Below are 20953 nucleotides of genomic sequence, written 5' to 3' on the forward strand. Positions count from 1 at the left end.
AGCGTGACCCAGGTTTTTGTCTGGGTCTCCACCTGGTGCAACGTGTCTGGTACACTTCACTGGGGAGACATCCAACCATAATATAGCAAAAAATAAATAATAAAACTGAGTATTTTTAACTCAAACTTTAAAAATGAACTTGGTTTTCTTATTGTGATATGAAACGTCATGAAATGTCTATCTAAAACTAAAATAGGAAGAAATAATTTAAAGCGGGTGGTTCGCACAGGGCATCCAACAGGCTAGGGCCGCCCCTGCTTAAGCTAACAATTAATCACACCGACGCTTTTGGAACGATAAATTAACAGGTTCAAATAAAGCTCCTCTGAGAATCTGTGGTTGGTAATTTTTTTTTGTTGTTGTTTTGTTTTGCTGTTTTTTGTTAATTCCAGCACTTTTACAAGTATGTGCAGTCTGTCTGGTTGAAGTCTCCTCCCTAAGGCGTTATTTGAAACGGGTTTGTCTATTTAGTGCAGTGTATGACTTTCACTGAGCAATTACGGAGCATAGTGTGGGATACAAGCGTGGCATTGCGGTTCAGCTCAACTAAGAAAGGCGCAGTTCAGCTTTAGATATTACTGAATTTCTATTTGTGATCCTAGAGACGGTGCAGACAGCTTTCAAAAAGGATTCCCACATATAACCAGGGCAATGTAGCTGGGGGCCCTCAGTAATTAGTTACCACTAAAGTAAAACTCTAATAGTACGTGAACCCAATGTAAGGGGCATAATGTAATAATATGTAATAATATATAATAAGAATGATGTAATGTTTGTATTTATATATTTAAAAAAAGCATATCCTGAAGTGAAACAGAATGGCATATGAAGCTGGTGAGTTTGGGGGAAAAAAAATGTCTTTTCTTGCTGTTTTTATCTGTAATCTGTTATTTCATCGTGTTTTTCACTGCCATGTACAAAGCCTGGACATGTAGCGCAAACACAGTGGTTTTGTTGAGATATTGTAAAGGCCCAGTTGTCTTCTTTTGTTTGTTTGTTTTTGCCATTTCCCATATTTTAAGTCAAAAGAAAAATCCCCACGCTTTGTAGGATGGAAAGTGATCTTCCACACTGGGTTTCTCGCAGGTGGTCCCAGGAGATTTAAAAGTATTATTTAGAAAAGCTTTCAAGTAGAATAAATACTGCAAAGCAGGTGGGTGTTGCACTCATTCACAGTAAATGCAGCAGAAAATATGCAGTAATCCTGTTCAAGTTGCAGCTGGTTAGATTAGGGGATACTGAGGGATACTGTTTTTCAAGAATTTCCTAAGTACCAATTAGGCTTCATTTAAACTGCAGTATAAGTAAGGGTCTTTCCATACCACTTTAAATCTTTCTAACTGCAAGTCGCCTGTTTTGAACAGATTCTCTCTGAGAAGGCTCTCTTCTTTAATTTAATGATAATAAATGCACAGCGTTGAAATGAAGCTCACAATCGTCAAATCCTATTTCAAACTTATTCTGTAGAAACACTTATGGATCTCTGAAAAAAGCTTCCAGAGTCTAAAACGGCTAAAAAAACAAATAACACACACAGAGCATATACAAATCGCGCATTATAATTGTGAAAGAGTGATCAAGAATAGTTAAAATAGTGCAAACTGCACTGGGCTGCAATGCAGCAACGACATGTTCAATTTGTAACGTCGTTCTGCTTCAGATCATAAACTGTGAACCTGAAAGGTAACGGGAGTCCTTCCATATGTTGGTTTCTCCGCAGTTGGTGGTCCTCCTTTTACACCTCCAGCAGCGTTGGCATTCTTCGAGCTTGTCTACCAGGAGTTTTCCAGGAGACCTGTAATCAGGGAGGCATGGAAGGCAGAGAAGGGGAACATGTTTGGAAACGAATTAAATTATATTTTGAAAGAAAAAAAAAGATATGGAAAAGTGATTTACAATCCTTCGGCAGATGATGAAGAATCTAAGCTCAGGAATCACCTGCATCCTCCCTTTCATTTCCTATGGTTTTATTGTGCGCTGTTGAATACCCATCTAGTTTATTGCTTTGTTTCCACAAATTTCAGTAAAAGACATTAAATTGAGGGGCCCAGATTCATATTTCTATCTGCTTCAGAATGTTTCTGGGTGTCTTTCAACAACACACCTCAGGAAGCGCCTCTCCTCATCCTCTTGCTTGTGTTTGAGCTCAACACTTCGACTCCAGTCGTCCTCCAGCGATTTTCGGACGGCACGCTTCTTTTCAAATTGATTGGTGGCGTCCCGCATTAACCTGTCCAGAGGGTGGGGGAGCACATTTTAGGTGCACACTTTTTTTCCCCTCGCACGTCTTTCTGGGATCAGATTTTATGCCCTCACTCTGTTTTAGTGTGTTTTAGCATTTCCTTTTCTGTTTCCAGCTGTAGTTGACGATTCTGCATCTCCTCCCTCTTTCTCTGAGTGGCAACGCCGAAATTCGCCTGAAAGAGCTGCAAGAGTACAAAACACAGGTCTAAAAGAACAGTTCTGATGAAAACCCAGGCCCTTAAGAAAATAATCAATAGTTAAAAATAAAAAAAAATCAAAAGGTAGGAAACCTTTTGTGCTCTCTTTCGGCTCTCTGCCCTCCTAATTGCTGTTTCGCAACGAGTTAGTCTTGGTTTGTCAGGCGGACACTCAGAACATGATGTGAACATCTTGTCCTCCACCTAAAAGGGAATCAACACGAAACATTTTGGTTGCAAATGCTTCATAAATTTATGTTGAGCTATGTTTGAGGAGGTTGTGGATGAACATTGGTAAAGCGCATTAAAAAAATGACATTCACCCATAAAGTCAACTATTGACCTCGATTTACTTGCTATTATCACTTCCAGAAATGGGAAGGGCACAAAGATAAGTCTTTCCAAGTAAATGAAAGAATTATTAATAGTTGGACATGGTTCTGTGTTTCCTAGCCTGAGTGTCCAGAGCCTTCCTGTAATGCTTGGTTTTCTCCAGTTTCTTCTGGAGCTGCTGAGCCCTCTGCAAAGCTATCCTGAAATTAAAACATATGGACACACACATACACACACAGGTTGCAAAACACATAAAATCCAGATATCTGACTTGCTGCTCAGTAACTCACTCCTGTATCAGCTGCATCTGGTCAAGTCGCTCTGTAAGAAGGCAGTACTGCTGGTCCTGAGCCACTAGTTGCTGCCTCCTTTCCATCTGGCTCCGTAGATCACTCCTGTAACGATGCTGCCGTATCCTCTTTGGGGGAGTGACTGGTCGAGCCGGGAAGACGAATGATGTCTAAGCACAACCCGGAGGAGACACGGCAATAAAAAAAAACTTTAAAAAAAACCTCATATTTTCCTTAAGTTAGTCTTGTGCAAATTCTTCTGACGTGAACAAGAAATATCTGTTGTGTGTTAGCAAAGAACACCGACGCATTTGCGATGGCATGGAATGAGAACTTCCTGCACTGCAGATCCTCCAGCGAAAAGTCAGTATTCAGTACCAGTAAGACCAGTTCGTCTGTTAACCGTTAAAGCTCACGTGTGATCAGTTAAAGTGGTCCAACAGAGAGACATGCAGTGGAAAAATGTCTGCATTCTTCTCATCAGTGGGCAGAATTTTGGTAATGTCTGATTTTGACAATTTTTTATCGGTGAGAATGAGGCAAAACATTACAACAAATAAATTCATTTCATGGAGGAGTCTGTGACTCGGACATAAAGTTCACTTAAGTTTCCAAGCAAAGACTTGAAAGAGCTTCATTTCAAGCACAGAACCTGGAGGAGCTCAACAACTATAGCATGTGAGGATGAGTCATGGATCAGACATATAAACTGGAATAAGTCAGATAAATATAACTTGAACCAGAGACATTAAAAGGTCTTCAGAGGTCAGTGAACTACAGGAAAGTTGCTGTGCTTACTTATGTTTTCTGGCAACTTTACCACAGTTCTTTCAGAAGTGCCCAAGCTTCCTGCTAAAACAAACTGAACCGATTCCAGTGAAGTAAAACTGCTTTCTATCATGGTCAAAACATTAAACTGACGCATGTGACAAGGAGCAACCACAATCGGTGGCCGAGCTGCAAATAGACGAGCAATCAAAAACACTTTAACGCCCAAAAACCGACTCACTGATGCAAACCGCGCTTCTACATGTTGCCAGTAACCACAGTTGCAATCACACTGTACAATAAAAAGGATGTGTAAAGGTTGTCGGTTTTACTTCTACTCACAGGACAGTCGAAACGGGAGCTCTTCTCCCGCCTCGACATGTGCAAGTTGAACGCAGCCACCTTCTTTGCCTGCTCATGCCGCTCAGTTAGTTTTGCCTAAAGACAAACACACTTTCAATAAACATGTTGACAATCATTATTAGCATTTTTTTTCCAGTTTTACATAAATCAGCGTAATTAAACATACTCTTTTGGATATAGAAATGTAATTTGTTGTAGTGGTTGTTTCATTTTACACAGAGGTCATCTTACCAATACTGGGATTGTTCTAGTTTTGAGATGCGCATTAGTTCTGGCCACATTTGAAATGGGTGCAATAATGTTGATGGTCATTCATCCCCATACTGGTATTATATGGCTAACAAAGTGCTTTGTCCTTCACAGAAATGGGGAACCTACACATTTAATTTCAGCAGAGCTTGTGACGACAAACTCTTTGGCGTAACAAAGAGTTTGTGGCTATTGTTGTGGGGAGCAGATCTCATCTACGCTGGAAAAAATGAGGAAAGGTGACATCAATAAATCACACAACACGTGCTGCTTTGTTCAGCTGCGTCTCAGCCAATGGAGAGCACTTAAGTAAATCACGATAATACATTTTTATCTACAGAGTATCCTTTTTTAATTAGTAAACAGAGATCTGTGAGTGAGGTTCATTTCCTCTAATTCAGTGTTTGGTCCATGGCTGGAGTTACCCTCATTTCTGACCTTTCGTTGGAATTCCTTTGTTTCTGGAATCGGAAAAGGTCTTTATTGGCAGAGAAAGTTTTCTGGCGAATTACCACCACAGGATCCAGCAGCTTGTATGTGTCCTTTTCTGGATGAACCAGCCCTCTGTTTCCTGGTCATTTCTTTTGTGTTTATTGACCCTGGACTCTATCTGGGAACCCCTGTCATCAGTCAGAAACTCCCTAAGTTTGCTAGTAAAGTTTGCTTTTCCATTAAACAACTCACCCTGATATGTGGAGAGGATTTTCCAGAAAGGACTTCAAAAATATTAAAAGGAATGAGGTTATCTAGATGAATCACGGTTGTTTTCCAACTAAAGGAAGACATTTTAGGAAACTTAGGGGATTTTTTTTTGTCATATTCACATTTTTTCAGACTTGCACAGCACATTTTCACCTCACCTGTAGCCTTTTGTAATTAAACTCTAAATACAAATAAACTGATGTGTTCCGGATGTACACTGGCACACACCAGCTCTTGCTCCATCTCCTGCTCATCTCTCAGCTGTTCTTTAAGCAGTAACAGGTTTCCGTGAGCTTTCTCCTCTGCGTCTCGTCGCTCCCGTCTGTTCTCTGGAACATTCCTCAGAGCCCGCTGTGTGCACAAGTGGCAAAGCTCCTACGGAGAAAGTTGGAAAGTTAGGTTTCTTTGCGGCACAGAGCAACAGTAGCTGTGTTCTTAGCCTGCCGAGCATTGTGCCAAGAAAGTCCAACAGGACTTGAGCCTCTCAGTCGGCGTACTCTACATTAATTAATATGTTGGGTGTGTGAGACACAATGAGTCCATAGTTGGTTGCTTCAGTGGAATCTTGTCAGAATGATCCAACAAAAGAAAACCAGCCCAACAGTAAGTATACAAATTACTCATCATCACTATTGTTTCCATTTGGTCAGGTCATAACTTAGAAAAAACGGGACAATGGTGACAAATGAGTTACAGTATCAGTCATGTTGTCATGCTAAACGATGCTTGGTATTTCCCATCGATCAACTTTAGATGGTACGTGATGTTTAGGGCTGTCTGAACGATTCAATCAATCTCACAACCAAAGCTTTCCTGACAATGACGGAAGATTTGGAGAAGAAAAAAAAACCTGCTGACAGTCACACAGTGTGAACCCTGCTCTTAGTGACACTGGTCACCAGCTTAAGTCACAGCTACTCCAGTCATTCTATGTAACATTTATTTGACTCTGCTTTGTATTAGGAGTGGCTATAACATGTCAAGAATTTGAAGAATTTTGAATGTTTTACAGAGCAAGAAATGTTCCCTGCTCAAACCACCACATTCAGCGAATCGCAGAGCCCACGCTCTCCTCCTGACCTCTAATCTCTATAAAAAACGTCAACATGGCCACAAGCAGCAGATCCCAGTGGTGGGGAAGGGCTGCCCTGTAATGCTGAAGCATTAGCAGCTTGGAAATTACAGCTACAGGGAGGAGCAAAGTCCACCCGGGCGTTTAGCGCAGCTGAACGGTTGCCACGGGAGATTAAAGGATTTGTTAAACATGCCCGAAAGAATCAAAGTAACACTCCAGGTACGTTTTTGATGAGAGAATAACATTATTGCATGATGTAAAGCTCAAAAAGTTGATTTTATATAATATTGACCCTTTAAATATTTGTGTAAATTTAGGGATGCACATATGCTGTTGGAGGAGTTTTCTTGTGAGGAAGTTGTTCTTTCTGATTGTCACAACATGCTCACTATCACTGCTGCTATGGTGAGCGTCATTTGGGAGATGACTTCTCACCAAGAGGAACTATAAAGTGAACTTTGCCTCAGTAAATTAAAACTATGATTAAAGTGGAATACACTCACGACTGTAGGTTTTAAATATAGCAATGCAGATCCTTATTAAATCATGAGTCAGCAGTTTTGCATTACCAATTGCATCAATGGAAAAAGTAGTGGTATCCATGACTAATCAATGACGATACAGAAAGAAAAAAAAAACTGCAAAAACTTACCCTTTCAGCAGGGATCTGACCAGAGCTGCTGACATTTTTGAGATGCTGGACCAGTTTGGGAGGTTCTCCATGTAGCACACTGGGAACAGTGGGAGTGAGAGTAGAAGCAGACCAATATGATGAAATAAAAGAAAAGACAAAGAGTTGCTCATCCTTAACGCATTTCTATCAATAGCATGAAACACATTAAAGAGGATCTTAGGGTGTTGCGTCCCTTCTTGGATGTGGGATTGTCAGAATTTGAGTTGGTTGTGTTTTGACGGTGTAGCCGGAGCGGGTGGTGGTTCTCCCTGGGCTGCTGTTGCAGTGAAAGTGATGTATGTTTGGAGGTTTAAGAGTGCGGTTGGAGCCTTTAGCCCACCTCCTGTCAGGAAATGCTTGGCAGGTGAGTTGATCTCATACTAGTGATTGCTGGGGGGTCCAGTGTGGTTGCAGGGTAGGGTGACCAAACGGTGTATTTCTACAGATGACAATAGGACCAAAGGGAGAAGGCAGAGGAGCTCTTTTTTTTCACAGTTTATCTGTGTCATGTTATACTGTCATCATGACACAGTGACAGTTTTAATATGTAAAACACCCAATTTTGTAATAGTTTACTGCTCCATCCACATAGTGACACTTTATAGTCACTATAAAGTGACTAAAAAGTTGCTTCCGGGACGGAGCTCCGTCCCCATGGCAGAAGTAGGTCAACCAAGGCGTTTTGCACAGCTGAATGGTTGCCACGGGAGAATAAAGTTTTTCTTAAACATGCATGAAAGATTCAAGGCAACACTCCAGGTATTTTTATTTTTTATTTTTTGGTGAGGGAATAACATCCTAACATGATGTAAAGCCCCAAAAAAGTCAATTTTACACAAGACTTCAAGGTTTGAAAGTGCTTCATGTTTTCTCAGGTGAACCATGGAGAGGTTTCGGTGTTTGCTTACAGTACACATGCGCTTCAAATTGTGTTTCTTTCCTGAAACGCATGAAAAGGCCGAGCGTGATTCAGAGAGTTCCCTGGATTTACTTTCAGACATTCGTAGATGAACTCGCTGTTCTTGTGTAAACATTTGTTCCAAACGTTGCTTTTATGTACCATTTGCATTATAAAGGCTTCAGGCGTGCTTGTCCAAGCAGAAGCCTGAAGTGAAAGGAGGTGCGAACAGAGGAGAATCTGTCCGCTCTACATCATTTATGGCGTCTGGAGCTGTTAAAGAGGCAGTGACATTAATCCGAGACCCCCATGAAGTTCTCAGCTCTCCCTGATTAACCTGCTTATTCAGAGCGCTGAAAACTGAGCCGCCATATGAAGCCTCTCTGTGTGTTTTTTCATCCACGTAGTGTGTCGACTACCTGCTTGTGGGCACCGCGGGGGGGATTGGATTCAGTTCCTCAGTCAGGCCAACAGCTTTCATCTGCAGTGACTGATTGAATTTAGACTCTCTTTGTTGGGGAACCTCTGCAAAGAAAGAAACACAACACTCTGAGTGGCTTCACTGCTTTAGGGCTCCGCTAACTATCTTGGTTTCACGATGGAAGCTATTAATTATGTTGTTGTAAAGACTGAATCTAAGCCACGACGTGGGAACATGTTGCGGAACATTTACAAGTTGTGGACTGAAGCTAAAGTCAGAGTCATCACACAGATGCTTCCAGGACATAATTGTTGCATTCTCTGAACCATAAGCATCATAAGCAGCTTTAAAAAAAATAACGTCTTTTTTGATGAAAGTATGCTTAAGATTGAATTTGAAAATCTCTAGAAGAGTGAAAGGTCACAGAACGGGACTTGCTCAGGGTCCAGTGTGAAGTTTCCAGTCACTGGTGGTTTGAGGAGACATTCAATCCTCTGTGTTTTATCGAGTCCGAACTCAATTCGGCAAGAAGAAGCCCTGATCAAATGAGTGCATGTATCCAACTGTGACACACTTTTCCATATACATTTTTGTATTGAAATGTATTTTTGTTAGTCTGATGTACTATGTAAATATTCAATGAAATTGGATTTTAGGGTTTCTTTAACCGTAAGCTATGAACTTTAAAATTACAACTTCAAATATACCCCTTATTATTTATCATTTCTTAAACTGAATTACTGAAATGTTTTATATGATAATCTAATTGATTTTACATGTATCTATTGGTCGTATTGAAATACAGCTGAATCCTTCATCATAATCAGCTTGAGGTTCTCACTGAGAACTAAAAAAAATGCTGTTCTGATTGTAATCCAGATTACTAAAGAAAAACTATGACAGACTACCAGCTTCCCTGAAATCTCAAGTGATGTCACTGCCAGTTAAACAAATGTATCAGGAAATTGAAGCAAGGGAACAGGCGAGTCTATGACCAAAGGGCAGATGAAGATAAGACCATGAACTGTTGATTTTACCGCCTATCTGGAGCGAACTGGTTAATAAATGACATTACAAAAGACAGATCTGCTTTCTGTCTCTTAAACCACCAGGAAGCCGTATTTGCTATTCCTTTTGAACTTCAAATGCAACAGCACTCTCTCATCCTCACCGTGTGGATCAAGCCTCTTTAAACTGTTTGAGGAAAGTTGAGAGGAAGGAAAAGGGTGGAGCAGAAAAAAAATTTCACCACATGCACTGTTTTGATGGAGTTGTGCTGAAAGTAGCTCTGGGTTCCCACACGTACGCTTTTCATTTCAAAGTTATATTCTCTCTTAGGATGCGTTCACACCAGCTCCGTTCAGTTCGCTTTAATCAAGCTCATAGTTTGTTTCACTTCAAAGTCTATGACTCTTGGACTTGTGGAATAAGGACGGCTCTGGCATTCCTCTCTGTTGAAGTTTTTCCTGGTTTCAGGATCTAGATTTCTAATCTGCTGAATGTCCAGTTCGCCCCAAAACCCAAATGGTGTCCAGCGTCGCTTCTTCTTCTCCTCCAGATCTCCTCTGAACTAAAACACGGTTTTTAATTTTGATTCAATGAAAATCTGAAAATACAGGAATTCAAACGTTTTCTTTTTGTGAGCTTTGATATCTTTAGCGTGTAATAAAAAAAAATGGACACAGTTCAAGAACCACATTGTATTATTTGGTTTTGATATTGAATCTGGTGCAGTCAACAATTTAAAAGGCAAATGTCAATATTATTTTTACAGGATTGAAATGTTCAGTAAAGTTCAGCAAGTTTCTCGGACCGGGTTTCCAGGGGGGGACGCTGAAGGGAGAGGCGGACAATCCGGCAGTGTTCAACATTCCAGTTATTAGAGGAGCCGAGAATCTGGGAGGAGGTTTGTCGCTCCACTGATCTGAGCCTGGATGGTGCTCGTAGAACAGACCGTTCTCTTGTTTTTCCTCCGATATCGTCGACAGCTGGTGGATTTATTGGAGGTTGGATAGGCAGGTGAGCAGCTGATAGTCAAGTGTGAATTCAAGCAGAGCAGGAGCGCAGCACGGGGAGCATCCAGGAGAACAAGCTCTGCTTCGAACAAAGAGACCCAGGAGGAGACCAAAAGCCATGACTTGATCTGTCAGGAAGAAGATGAGCGGCTTTCCGAGTAGAGAAACAAGCTGGTGCCAGGATGAGTCAAGCGTAACGTAGGGGTAAAAAAAAGAAAATGGTGTTTGATTATGTCTTGGTGGGAGTGAGATCTGGTGATCAGGCTGAGCTGGTTCATCTATAAGCACCTCCCCGATGAGGCTGATGGGTAGCAGCTGCGAGTGACAACCCCACACACACACATACGTCCAGCTCAGCCTGAATTTAGAGACCAAGGAGGTGGAGCAATTGTTAATTTTTAATTCCTAAGCGTGTGAGCCTTTAGTTTGTTCATCAAAAACAAAACAAAATGCATAAAAAAATTCAAACTTAATGTGTAAATTCAGAAATGAAAGACAAAGCAGGTCAAATGAATTTAGATCAATGTGAAAATCCCATTGAATGTTAGACTTTTTACCTTTTAGTAATTGAAGGAAATGAAACTAAATTAAATGTTTCTTTTTTTTTTTATTACTTTTCCAGACCTTAAATATTAGAAAAGTAGATTCCTTAATTTTCCAGATGTGTCAACACTACATAGGAACTTTCAGCAAAGATCCCCTTCACCTTTTTTGCTCCTCTGGTCCCCAGATGGCAAAACGTTTCCGCCATCTTTGCCGATTCCTTTATCTGTCTGAAGAGAGCCAATAGCTGGGAGGGAGACGCGGCAGGCAGTCTGTGGCCTTTGAAGCTCAGTGACTTCACCAGATGACAAGGAGCTGCTGCTCCCAGCTCTCTGCAGGGACAAAAGTACAATTAATCTGCATGTATATCTCTGTGGACTCATTACTAATTGTAAATGTAATGATACCATGCTGGAATCTTTTAGCGTCTGACGTGTCTCACTGATTGTATTAATGAAATCCCTGCTGAACTTCATCTGAACCTTTCAGATATGCAGAGAAAGAACACATTTGGTACAGCTGCTGTATCAACCCGCACAAGTGAAACAGAAACCTGGCCGGAGCAGACTGGTCACCTTGTTGTTCCTGAAGGACAGAACTCCAATTCCCTTCAAAGGGAGGAATATGTGCCTCTCCGATGCCAAGGCTCGGTGCAGCGCCGCCAGAGTTTCTCTAACGCAGCCCTCCACGACGTCTCGACTGTAGGGCGTCTGCTGCGACACGGCTGCGAAGTTCAGAGGCACTACAGGCACGTGTGCTGCTGGAGCGGACAATACACGGGTCGTCTTGCTTTTGTATTTACCGTGTAACTTAATAAATACAATACAAAAAAAAAAAATCTCATCCAACTGAAACATATTCACTGTCATTTGTCTTCACTGTTTCTCATTTACATACTTTTAAACCCCCCTATTACTTCAAATCAAGGTAAGACTGTATTGTTTATTAAATCATCAGACGATTTTCAGTGGAAGTGGTCAATAAAACTACAATCTGTTTTGAAAAAGCAAAGGTTTGACTTAAGAAAGGTTTTGACTCTAAGAGACTATGTTGTCAGACAGTGGAGATAAATGTCAGCGTTGTTCTAGCCTGGTAAAAAAGAAAAAAAGAAACAGCCCCCTTATTCAGCGCTTTACTTCGTATGAGTGTATGGATGTTCGGATATTGAGAAACGGTGGACCTGATTTAACCCAATCAATCATATCACGTTTGGCTGTGATGTGTGTGACATGAGCGTGAAGATACTATGAAGCTGACTGGAAGTCGTGTGCACTGCAAACAACCTCATGGGGAGTAGGAGCCCACAACGTCTTTGCTATCTCTGCCAGCAATAAAATGTCTTAAAAATTTGTCTTCCTCCGTCTTTTATTGCTCAATACTTGGGAGCATGGCCAGCATGGACTGAATGACTTCGCTCACTTCTTCTGTTGTCTTTGCCAAACTACCATCGTGGGCAAACCTCAATTTTGAAACAGCACAGAAACTTGACATCGTTGTTCAAAACTCCTCCTTCTCTTTGCCGATTGGCCAGAATGAAATGCATCTTGAGAAATCGAGCTCAATGGGGCGAATCCCAGACAGAGCACTGGAGGGAGATGAGAATCGAGCGGAATGGTGTAGGAAGGCAATGGCCATAGTAATGGCTAGTATTCTTCTAACAGTGTTGTAAGAACTAGCTACAGCTGGCTTAGAAACTAATTAAGGACTTCCAAAAAGTTTGATCCGTTTCAGCAAAACTCGACTCCCTTAAATCTCTGCATCATTTCCTAAAAAGCTTGGGAGATCAGATCAAATCGCATCCTGGGAGATATCCAGTTTCTTTGTCCTCATAATGATAAGACTTCTTTTTTTATTTCGGTCTCTATTTTAGGGGTTTTTTCCAAACTGTAACACAGCTGTGTTTTGTTGACATATTTGCAGATAAGCACAGCTTCCCAGAAGAGGGTAGAACTGGTAAACGAAAGTTTAGCTAATATGATACAGAATCAAAGATTGTCAGCTTTTATCAGTCTGTACAGTGCTGGGAAAACGGAATGGGTCCCTTTCACAGATTCCTTTGCTTTTTTTTGTCACATTTGAATGCTTTGTATCATCACACAAATTTCAACATCAGACAAAGGTAACCTTATGAAAAACAAGCAGTTTTCAAATGATTTCATCCATGAAAGGAAAACAACAACCAGGTCTGATGAGCGCCATACCAGGAAAAAAAAACAACAAAAAATCATTTTAAAAAGTAACATGAAACAAGCTACAGTTATAGAGAGAACCTAGCAAAACTAATGGCACCAGGGTTATTACTTTTTCACAGAGAAATTTGGTTGAGACTTTCTTGAAATTACATAAATCACATGATTTCTTTTGTGTTTGCTCTTTTCTTTGTCCAATATTAACATTTCTCTGAATGATGCCAACATTAATATGAAAGCAACAACAGAACAAAGTTGTAAGGAAGAACATAATTTCTCACAGTACTGTAAACAGATACTCATGTAGAGTTACTGCAGATTAATTATTGCTCTTGAGCAATATCTCCCAGCTCCAGTTATCCTGAATGTCGAGGTTTTCGGCTGGCCAACTTCTCAGGGCTACTGATCCAATAGAGGGAAAACTAAGCAAAAGACACGCTATGCCAAAATATATTAGATTTTTAATTGTGCCTTAGTTTTTTCTTTGCACATTTGCTCACCTTTGGCCAACCACCTGACCTGGTGTAGCCCTAAAGACTGGGATAGTTTGCCTGCCAAGATGAAGATGGGATGATGGACCTTAGAGAGCCTGTGTCCTGTGTTGAAATTCTGCAGAGAAAATGTGAAGGTCCCCAATCCTGATAGGTTGACCCCCTGTTGAAGATAGATAGATAGATAGATAGATAGATAGATAGATAGATAGATAGATAGATAGATAGATAGATAGATAGATAGATAGATAGATAGATAGATAGATATACCTTCTGCAAGTTCATCTGACGGCGTATATAGAATGATATTTCTGTCCATATACATTCAACATCTGGAGTGAAAAAAACAAAAACAAAATAGTCGTCATATCTCCTCGCTTTTCTGAACAAACAGCGCCGAGCAACCTAAACTATGAAAGCTGGTAGAAAATGAATAACCACGTAGCGTTATTGGAAGAAAAATATACCGTTTTTCGACAAATGCAACAGACCCCGCAACATCCGCTTGTCTCCTTCGGACGCCAGCAGCAGAATGTTGCTCATCTCAGCATCTCATCAAGCCTCGGACCTGGAGAAGCTTCAGAAAGACATGTGCATTTTGAAGACGACAGGCGCCGAGACGCACCTGGAGGATAGAGTTGCACGAGCCATGCAAAGAAAAGAAAATCAAAGATCGGACTCTTGATTTCTGTTGTCGTTACAGTAAACCGCAACTTAAGCCTAAATTGAAACCTACAATGTCCAGGAACATGCGTCATATTTTTACTTTTATTTGTTTATTGAATAGGCAGACTGATTGTCGTGGGGGAATGGTTATATTAATGATAAATAGCGTGTGGCGTACACATTTAAAGAAGCAAAAGCAAAAGCGTAGAGGACATTCAATCAGTTGTGGACTGCCTGACAACTTCAAGTAGCTGACACAGACCAAGGAGAAGGGGGAGGATTTCTAGGAAAAGTCACTTCACGCATCAAATTCATTCACACGTCGCAGTCAATCCAGATCACTATGGAGGTGAACGTTCTACTGACACTCCTTCTTCTATTCCTGACAGGTAATGTAATTTTTATTCTTTACACTATTTGTTGACCTGTGTTGCATGTATTACTACGTCTCTCTCTCTCTCTCTCTCTACATATATATATCTATATATATATATAGATAGATAGATAGATAGATAGATGTATATATATATATATATATAGATGTATATATATATATATATATATATATATATATATATATATATATATATATATATATATATATATATATACATCTATATATATATACATCTATATATATATATATATATATATATATATATATGTATATATATATATATATATATATATATATATATATATATATATATATATATATATATATATATATATATGTATGTATTTTAAATGTCAAGAACTCTGGTCAACACCTGCTGTTAGGAATGTGTTATATAATTTTATTTGTTTTTTCACAAATAAAATTAACTATCTGTAATCTATTTGTTATGTCTAGTAAAATGTAAACAATTATGGAGCCAGTATTGTTCATACCGCGATAATAAATTTTTGTTACTTGAAACTGATAATCTGTGGAGGAAGCAACAGATTAGGACGGTGGCAAGGTGGGGGGGAAGGGTCTTTCAACCTCAAAGCCTTGAGGCTCATTGTAAAAGATAAGGATCCCAATGTCCTCATGCTGAGCAACAAGCCTGTTCATGCGTTTAAATGTCGTGAGAATTAAACAAGCAACAACAAAAGCTTCACCAAATTGTCAGCATGAAAATTGCCCCACCCGAAGATTAACTAATTCGAGCTCTGCAATGTCTAAGTCGTGTTTACTTAAATGTCAGGCAAAAAAGAAAAAGTTCTGCACTGAAGCAGTGCCAAAATTCCTTTTAGTCAAAAAGTAACAAGACTTGTTTTCACGTTAATGGAAAATATGACCCTGAAACTATGCGATGTCTAGTGTTGTCATGTGCTTGTGATTCACTATGGAGGCTCCATGTAAATATTTTCTTTAAGTTGTTTTTATCTTCAATAGAAACCGTTTAATGAGACAGCGCACTTATCACTGCACTATCAGAACCACATAAAAACTTTCCTCTTCTGTTTTTGAGTTTGTCTCTGAACCACTAATTGATTACAGGCTGCAGCTGCTGAAGAGTGTGCCGTTTTCATACTGATTTGTTTTGCCTACATCCAAATCCAACCAATAAATCAGCTAAAATCTGACTCTCTGTTGCAGGAGTATTTTCACTGAGACTTAAAACGGTTTACACCAGGGCAGGAGAGATGGTGGTGCTGCACTGCCCTCAGAAAAATGATCCTAACACAAATGTTCTGTGGACCAATCAGACGAGACAGGAGATGAATCTGACCAGCATCATGTCACCACAATCAGCTGATTTGAATCAGATGAACGTGCTTCTACATGGACACAGCCTTGTGATACTCAGAGCCTCTTTGAGCCATCAGGGAAATTACTCGTGCTCAGTTAGGTAAGATCCTCAAAATTACATTTCTATCTGAATACCAGCATACATCATCAATTAAGTGTGGGGTGAATTGCAGAAATAAGGGCTGGCTCAGTGTGTCATCTGGATGCCTGATCAGATTAACCCGGGAAGTTAAATCCTTACGTCTTCTTCAAGCTTACACGTCTGCTGGGTAGGACCTCTGTTCTGAAAGAGTCCTGAAATAGGTGTGACGCATTGTTCAGCTCAGATCGGAGTCAAGGCAGCCTCTACATTTGTCTTGTGGAACATCGTGTTCACCAATATGAGTTGTTGATGAAACCTGTCAGTGGTTTCAGTAGTATCTGTTGAGTTGCTACATCCGAACATAAAAGCCTGTTATTAAGCCTGGAAACATAATATCCACATATTTAGGTTCACTTTCAGTTTAAGACTCATTTATCATCTGAACATGCAATTCAAAAATGTTTTTGACCCCTCTTCACAAAGTCATTTTAAAGCATAATCGAGTAACTATGTTACCTCCAGTAGTTGGGGGGGGGGGGAATAATAAAAGAGCTATATCTATCAAATATGACTCAAAGGAAGTTTTACTTCCGGATCTAAAGCCTTGAAAATGGGTCTCTGTCACTTTAAAACAGTCTGAAACTCCTCCTTCAGGAAGTCCTCACAGCATCATTCCTCTAGTAACTTTTTACAATTTTTGTTAGCGTTGCTCTGAGAAGTAGCTCATACAACGAGCTCAGCAGATGCACAGTTCCACCAGGTGTTTGCTAATTGCTACTGACTAGTCTGAAGGAGCTGAGTGTTGGAGTCCCGGGGGAGAGCTGGTCTGTGAGGTGGAAGCTTGGAAACTGCAACTTTGAGGAGGAGCTGTGCCTCGAAGGCAGTGCTAGGTCCAACCAGACGTTTTACACAGGTGAATGGTTGCCATGGGAGATTAAAGGATTTCTCAAACGTCCATGAAAGAATCAAGCTACGTTTTAGACAAGGATAACATGACATATAGCTTTAAAAAGTAGATTTTTTTACACAATGCTGCCCTGCTAAGTCTTAATGGACTATATTTTTAACAGTCAGTAAATCTGTATTGTTTGCATTGGGATGAACTTGTGGCTTTTTATTCTTTTTAAATCTGTAAACCTGGTATGTTTTTCAGACAAAATATTCTTATTTATAATTGTTATCTTTTTTTAATGGAAGAAGCTTGTTAATTAGTCTGTATTGCACTGTTTATTGTTTTTATATTGATGTACCCTAAGGGACTACAGGTAAAAACTAGCCTTTATGGCAAACTCTGGCATATCATGTGATGTGCATTGTCCCTTTAGAAATAAATAATCATCAACAAGTGTTCATGCTGCACTTGAAAACACAGAGAAAAAAGGCTGGATAAATTAAACAATCTCTTAAGAACCCCAATAAAATATGTTTTTTAGAGATTTTTTTATACATCAGCCATTCTTGTTTTAATTACAGATGCTAAGTAAAAGCTCTCTTGTCATATTGCTTAATGTTTTGACAGGAACGCCAGCAGAAAGTTCTGGTTCAGCCTGACTGTGTACGAACCCCAGTCCACAGAGTATGAAGAGAGGAATCGGTATTCCACAATATGCTACACACAAGAGTCCTGCACACTGTATTGTCCTACAGCGAACATCCCCACTCGTGATACTCCGAATATCACAGACAGAGGAATCACGTGGCACAAGGTATTTGAAAGCAGAGGAAGCACTGGTGTGGATAGTGTCAGCCTGTGAAGGCTGCATGATTTTCTTTCCGTTTCTTTTGAAAACTTTGTTTCAAGGTATTACAATGTGGCGATATCTTTCTACATTTAAAGATTCACTGCTTCTGAACATATCTTCCATCTGGCAGGAGGGTGAGACGGTGTCGACGCCACACGACTTCCCGAGTGCAGTGGAAAGAGACGGTGGCATCTACAAGTGCATCAGATCTTTCTTGTACGATGGTCAAATTTACAATATGAGCTTCTCAGTAATGCTGGAAATCCAGAAAAGTGGTAGGAAAACGCACTTTGATGTATATTTCTGCTCTTTATATTTTAAACTATTTTAAACATAAACTTATTTTTTTTGGTATACAGAGTATGGGAAACCCGAGATCATCTCACCACAGCAAAATGATGTGTTCCACATAGACTTAGGTGAGTTCTTGTCTGGTTTCATTCTAAGGCTGTGTCTTAAAGTTGAATCAATAATTTATGTTTTTTTTTTCAACTCTATTTATAGGATCAACATTAGTGATAGAATGTAAAGCTGTTGCGTACTCCGACTATGACGTGGTGTTTTGGCTAAGTGAGAATTCATTTGTCGATACGGATGAGAGCCTACCTGTTTTCTACAATTTTTCAAGGTAAAATTTTTTTCGACATACTGTCTGACCAAACTTGTAAAAAAAAAAAAAAAAGCACAATACAGTCTGTATTTCACTCAGATCTAGTAGAGCTAATACGTTTGCTTCTTTCCTTTCCATTCTGTTTTGCTCCTTTTAGAACCAAATATATAGATGAAGTAAATATGACAGCCTCGTTAGTCTTCAAAGACGTGTCAGAGGAGGATCTGTTGAAGAAATACACGTGTAAACTGGAGTCTGACCACCAGCAGTCAAGCTTTATCACCATCTCTCTGGCTGAAAAAAGTACACCAGGTGAATATTTACAAGTTGAGATTAATCTTTAATAAAGCACCATTAAACTGAAGTCATAATCTGCTGATTTATAATGTAACTTATTTTAATTACTGCATATTATGTTCAATTTTCCTACAGCTCATCGGGTGTCTCTCTTCCCAGTCCTCTGCACTTTGGCAGTCATTGCTGTGGTTCTGATCATGGTGTTGTTACTGGCGTGCCATGTAAAAAGGTCCAAATATTCCAGTTGCAGTGCATAAGAGCATCTGTGGAGCTCCGGATCAGTTAATCATAGCTTTGACAAAGTTAGGTTAACATGTTTAGCACCAAGACAATGCCCTGGTGATGCTGCGACTATCAGTTTCTAAAGACTAAAGTCTAAAGGAGTTCATGTGTTTTCAAGTATCTGCTTCTACCTCACACTGCAATCAGATTATACTGCACGTTTATCAGTGTTTTTTTTATGCTCGGCTTCCCCCTAGTGGAGATTAGTTGTAAGCGCAAGTTTAATTTGACACATTCGAATCACACAGATGATCAATTAAGCAAAAATAGGCTACGTAGTGTATTAAACATTCTTCCACTGGCTTCACAGCTAATATTCTGCTAAGATAGAAAAAACAAACCCACCAGCGTAACTCTGCTTTGTCACAAGTACAGTGGGAAGCAATAAAAGGAAAAAAAGACATCAAAACTCATTTCATAAAAGCGTAAGAACTTGATATATATCAATCAAATCAGTCAAATTTTATTTGTGCAACACATTTCAGCAACGAGACATTTCCAAGTGCTTTACATGATAAAAACATAAAAATAAAAAGTCATAAACACACCGTCAACAACTGAAATGTTACATTTAGTCAAGTGCCATAGTTACGTTTTTCATTGATTATGTTTGAAAAGCAACTCCAAACAGGTGGGTTTTTAGCCTAGATTTAAAGGTAATCAGTGACATAATCACATAAAAATATACACTGACATAACATTTAATCAGTAAAGGTGTAGTCTGATTTTTATCAGACAGCTGACTGACATTGTTTTCTTGTTTTGTACATTGTGTATTGTGCTTTTTTATTACACTCATGACATAAAAGTTGACTTCTTATTGTTCTGAAGATCTAAAGATGTTTCATTAGCAACTGACTGTTTTAATAAAAGTATTTGCGAATATTTAAGGATTTCATGATTTATTGTTTTACTTTTTTAATTGAATCAACTAACATAGCTACTCCGAGAGGAATGACAGAATGTAGCAAGCATAAATGAGAGCGTCTTATTATTAATGCCACAAAAAGCAGAGATCATTTCTCTACTCTGAATCAGCTCAGAATGCTCTACTTTTTCAACCTGCAACAACCAGTGTCAGCCAGCAGGGGGTGGTAGAACGTCTTCAGCACTGAACATGAGCTTGGATTAATTTGAAATGAACGGAACAGAATTACTTAAATTTACTAAGAATTCAGCATTTAATAAAGCTAATAAGTTCTTAATGAGTTTAAATATAATTAAGCTGGCATACATGGACTCATTCATCCATCCAACCATTTTTCCTTGTTTTATGTTTTGATTTGAAATAAAACCCGATTATGTCTTGCTTTGGTTACCTACAGTAAAGGGGAGGATTCCCTCTGGGCTAAGCAGTACCACTGCGCTATGCTTATATATTTTTAGCAGACCAGCAACACTTATTTTAGTGCTGTTGATGTCATGTCATGTGTGCCATCTTATCCGACACTAAGAAGAGAGATTATGAAGCTGACCGCATAAGTAGCACATGACTTCAGAACAGTATCATTTCTCTGCCCAGCAAATGAACTGAAAAGAATTGGGGGAAACCTCGTCAGTGATTGAGGGAATTTTTTATTGACACAACACATGAAGGCCAAACATCAATAAAGACTCAGGCGAAGGAAACTATTGCACAACGTCAATGTGGTTTTGGAAAAACTTTGTCAGCATTCTGGAAAAAAAACAAAAAAAACAATGATAATGATTAGCAAAGCAGTTTTGTTTTAAGTGTGAGATGGTTAAAGTATTTTAGAAGTAACCTCAACTTCACCCTGAATCTTGGCTTTCAGTCACCCTTCATCAAATCCGAGAAAAGATGAAAAACATCTGGATTAACCAGCCACCATTTTTTTCCAGTTGACTTGTGTTTTATACGAAGAGATAAACGAAAGTAATAATCAAACAGATTCTAGAAGTTAAGTTGTGGTTAATGCACGTGTCTGCACAGACAGTGGTTGATGCGTCAGCCAACACGGCGGCTTCAGAAATATTTACTAAACGAACAGCACTTTGCATAATGTGTTCATTGTGAGAATATATATATATATTTTATTTTATAAAAGTTTCTCCAACTCCAGACAG

The 20953-nt window shown here is 39.4% G+C and overlaps 2 protein-coding genes and 1 long non-coding RNA gene across 3 annotated transcripts; 2 read left to right on the forward strand and 1 right to left on the reverse strand.

Annotated features, from left to right (window-relative positions):
- Positions 1 to 1376: 1376 nt before the first annotated feature.
- LOC106914617 (coiled-coil domain-containing protein 81) lies at positions 1377 to 14077 on the reverse strand. Its single transcript, XM_014981511.2, has 15 exons — positions 13919 to 14077; positions 13722 to 13783; positions 13461 to 13614; positions 11347 to 11531; positions 10935 to 11253; positions 8212 to 8317; positions 6874 to 6952; positions 5375 to 5521; positions 4175 to 4270; positions 3065 to 3234; positions 2896 to 2974; positions 2535 to 2645; positions 2317 to 2426; positions 2105 to 2230; positions 1377 to 1795 (listed from the first exon to the last, which is right to left on the reverse strand). Exons 1-15 carry the CDS (start codon positions 13992 to 13994, stop codon positions 1657 to 1659), a joined length of 1959 nt encoding a protein of 652 aa, XP_014836997.2. The 5' UTR covers positions 13995 to 14077; the 3' UTR covers positions 1377 to 1656.
- On the forward strand, positions 11023 to 11625 carry LOC148160187 (uncharacterized). Its single transcript, XR_015762493.1, has 2 exons — positions 11023 to 11117; positions 11261 to 11625. It is a non-coding gene; the product is annotated as an uncharacterized LOC148160187 (long non-coding RNA).
- Positions 14078 to 14341: 264 nt separating the features above from the next.
- LOC106914620 (interleukin-1 receptor type 2-like) lies at positions 14342 to 19753 on the forward strand. Its single transcript, XM_014981518.2, has 8 exons — positions 14342 to 14506; positions 15703 to 15955; positions 17457 to 17643; positions 17810 to 17954; positions 18039 to 18098; positions 18184 to 18307; positions 18447 to 18601; positions 18722 to 19753. The coding sequence occupies exons 1-8, from the start codon at positions 14461 to 14463 to the stop codon at positions 18841 to 18843; spliced, it is 1092 nt and encodes a 363-aa protein (XP_014837004.2). The 5' UTR covers positions 14342 to 14460; the 3' UTR covers positions 18844 to 19753.
- The last annotated feature ends 1200 nt before the right edge of the window (positions 19754 to 20953 follow it).

The sequence above is a fragment of the Poecilia mexicana genome, unplaced genomic scaffold (genome assembly GCF_051168715.1).
Source record: "Poecilia mexicana isolate PSO_F unplaced genomic scaffold, ASM5116871v1 scaffold_3, whole genome shotgun sequence".
In the NCBI taxonomy this organism is placed as follows: Eukaryota; Metazoa; Chordata; class Actinopteri; order Cyprinodontiformes; family Poeciliidae; genus Poecilia; species Poecilia mexicana.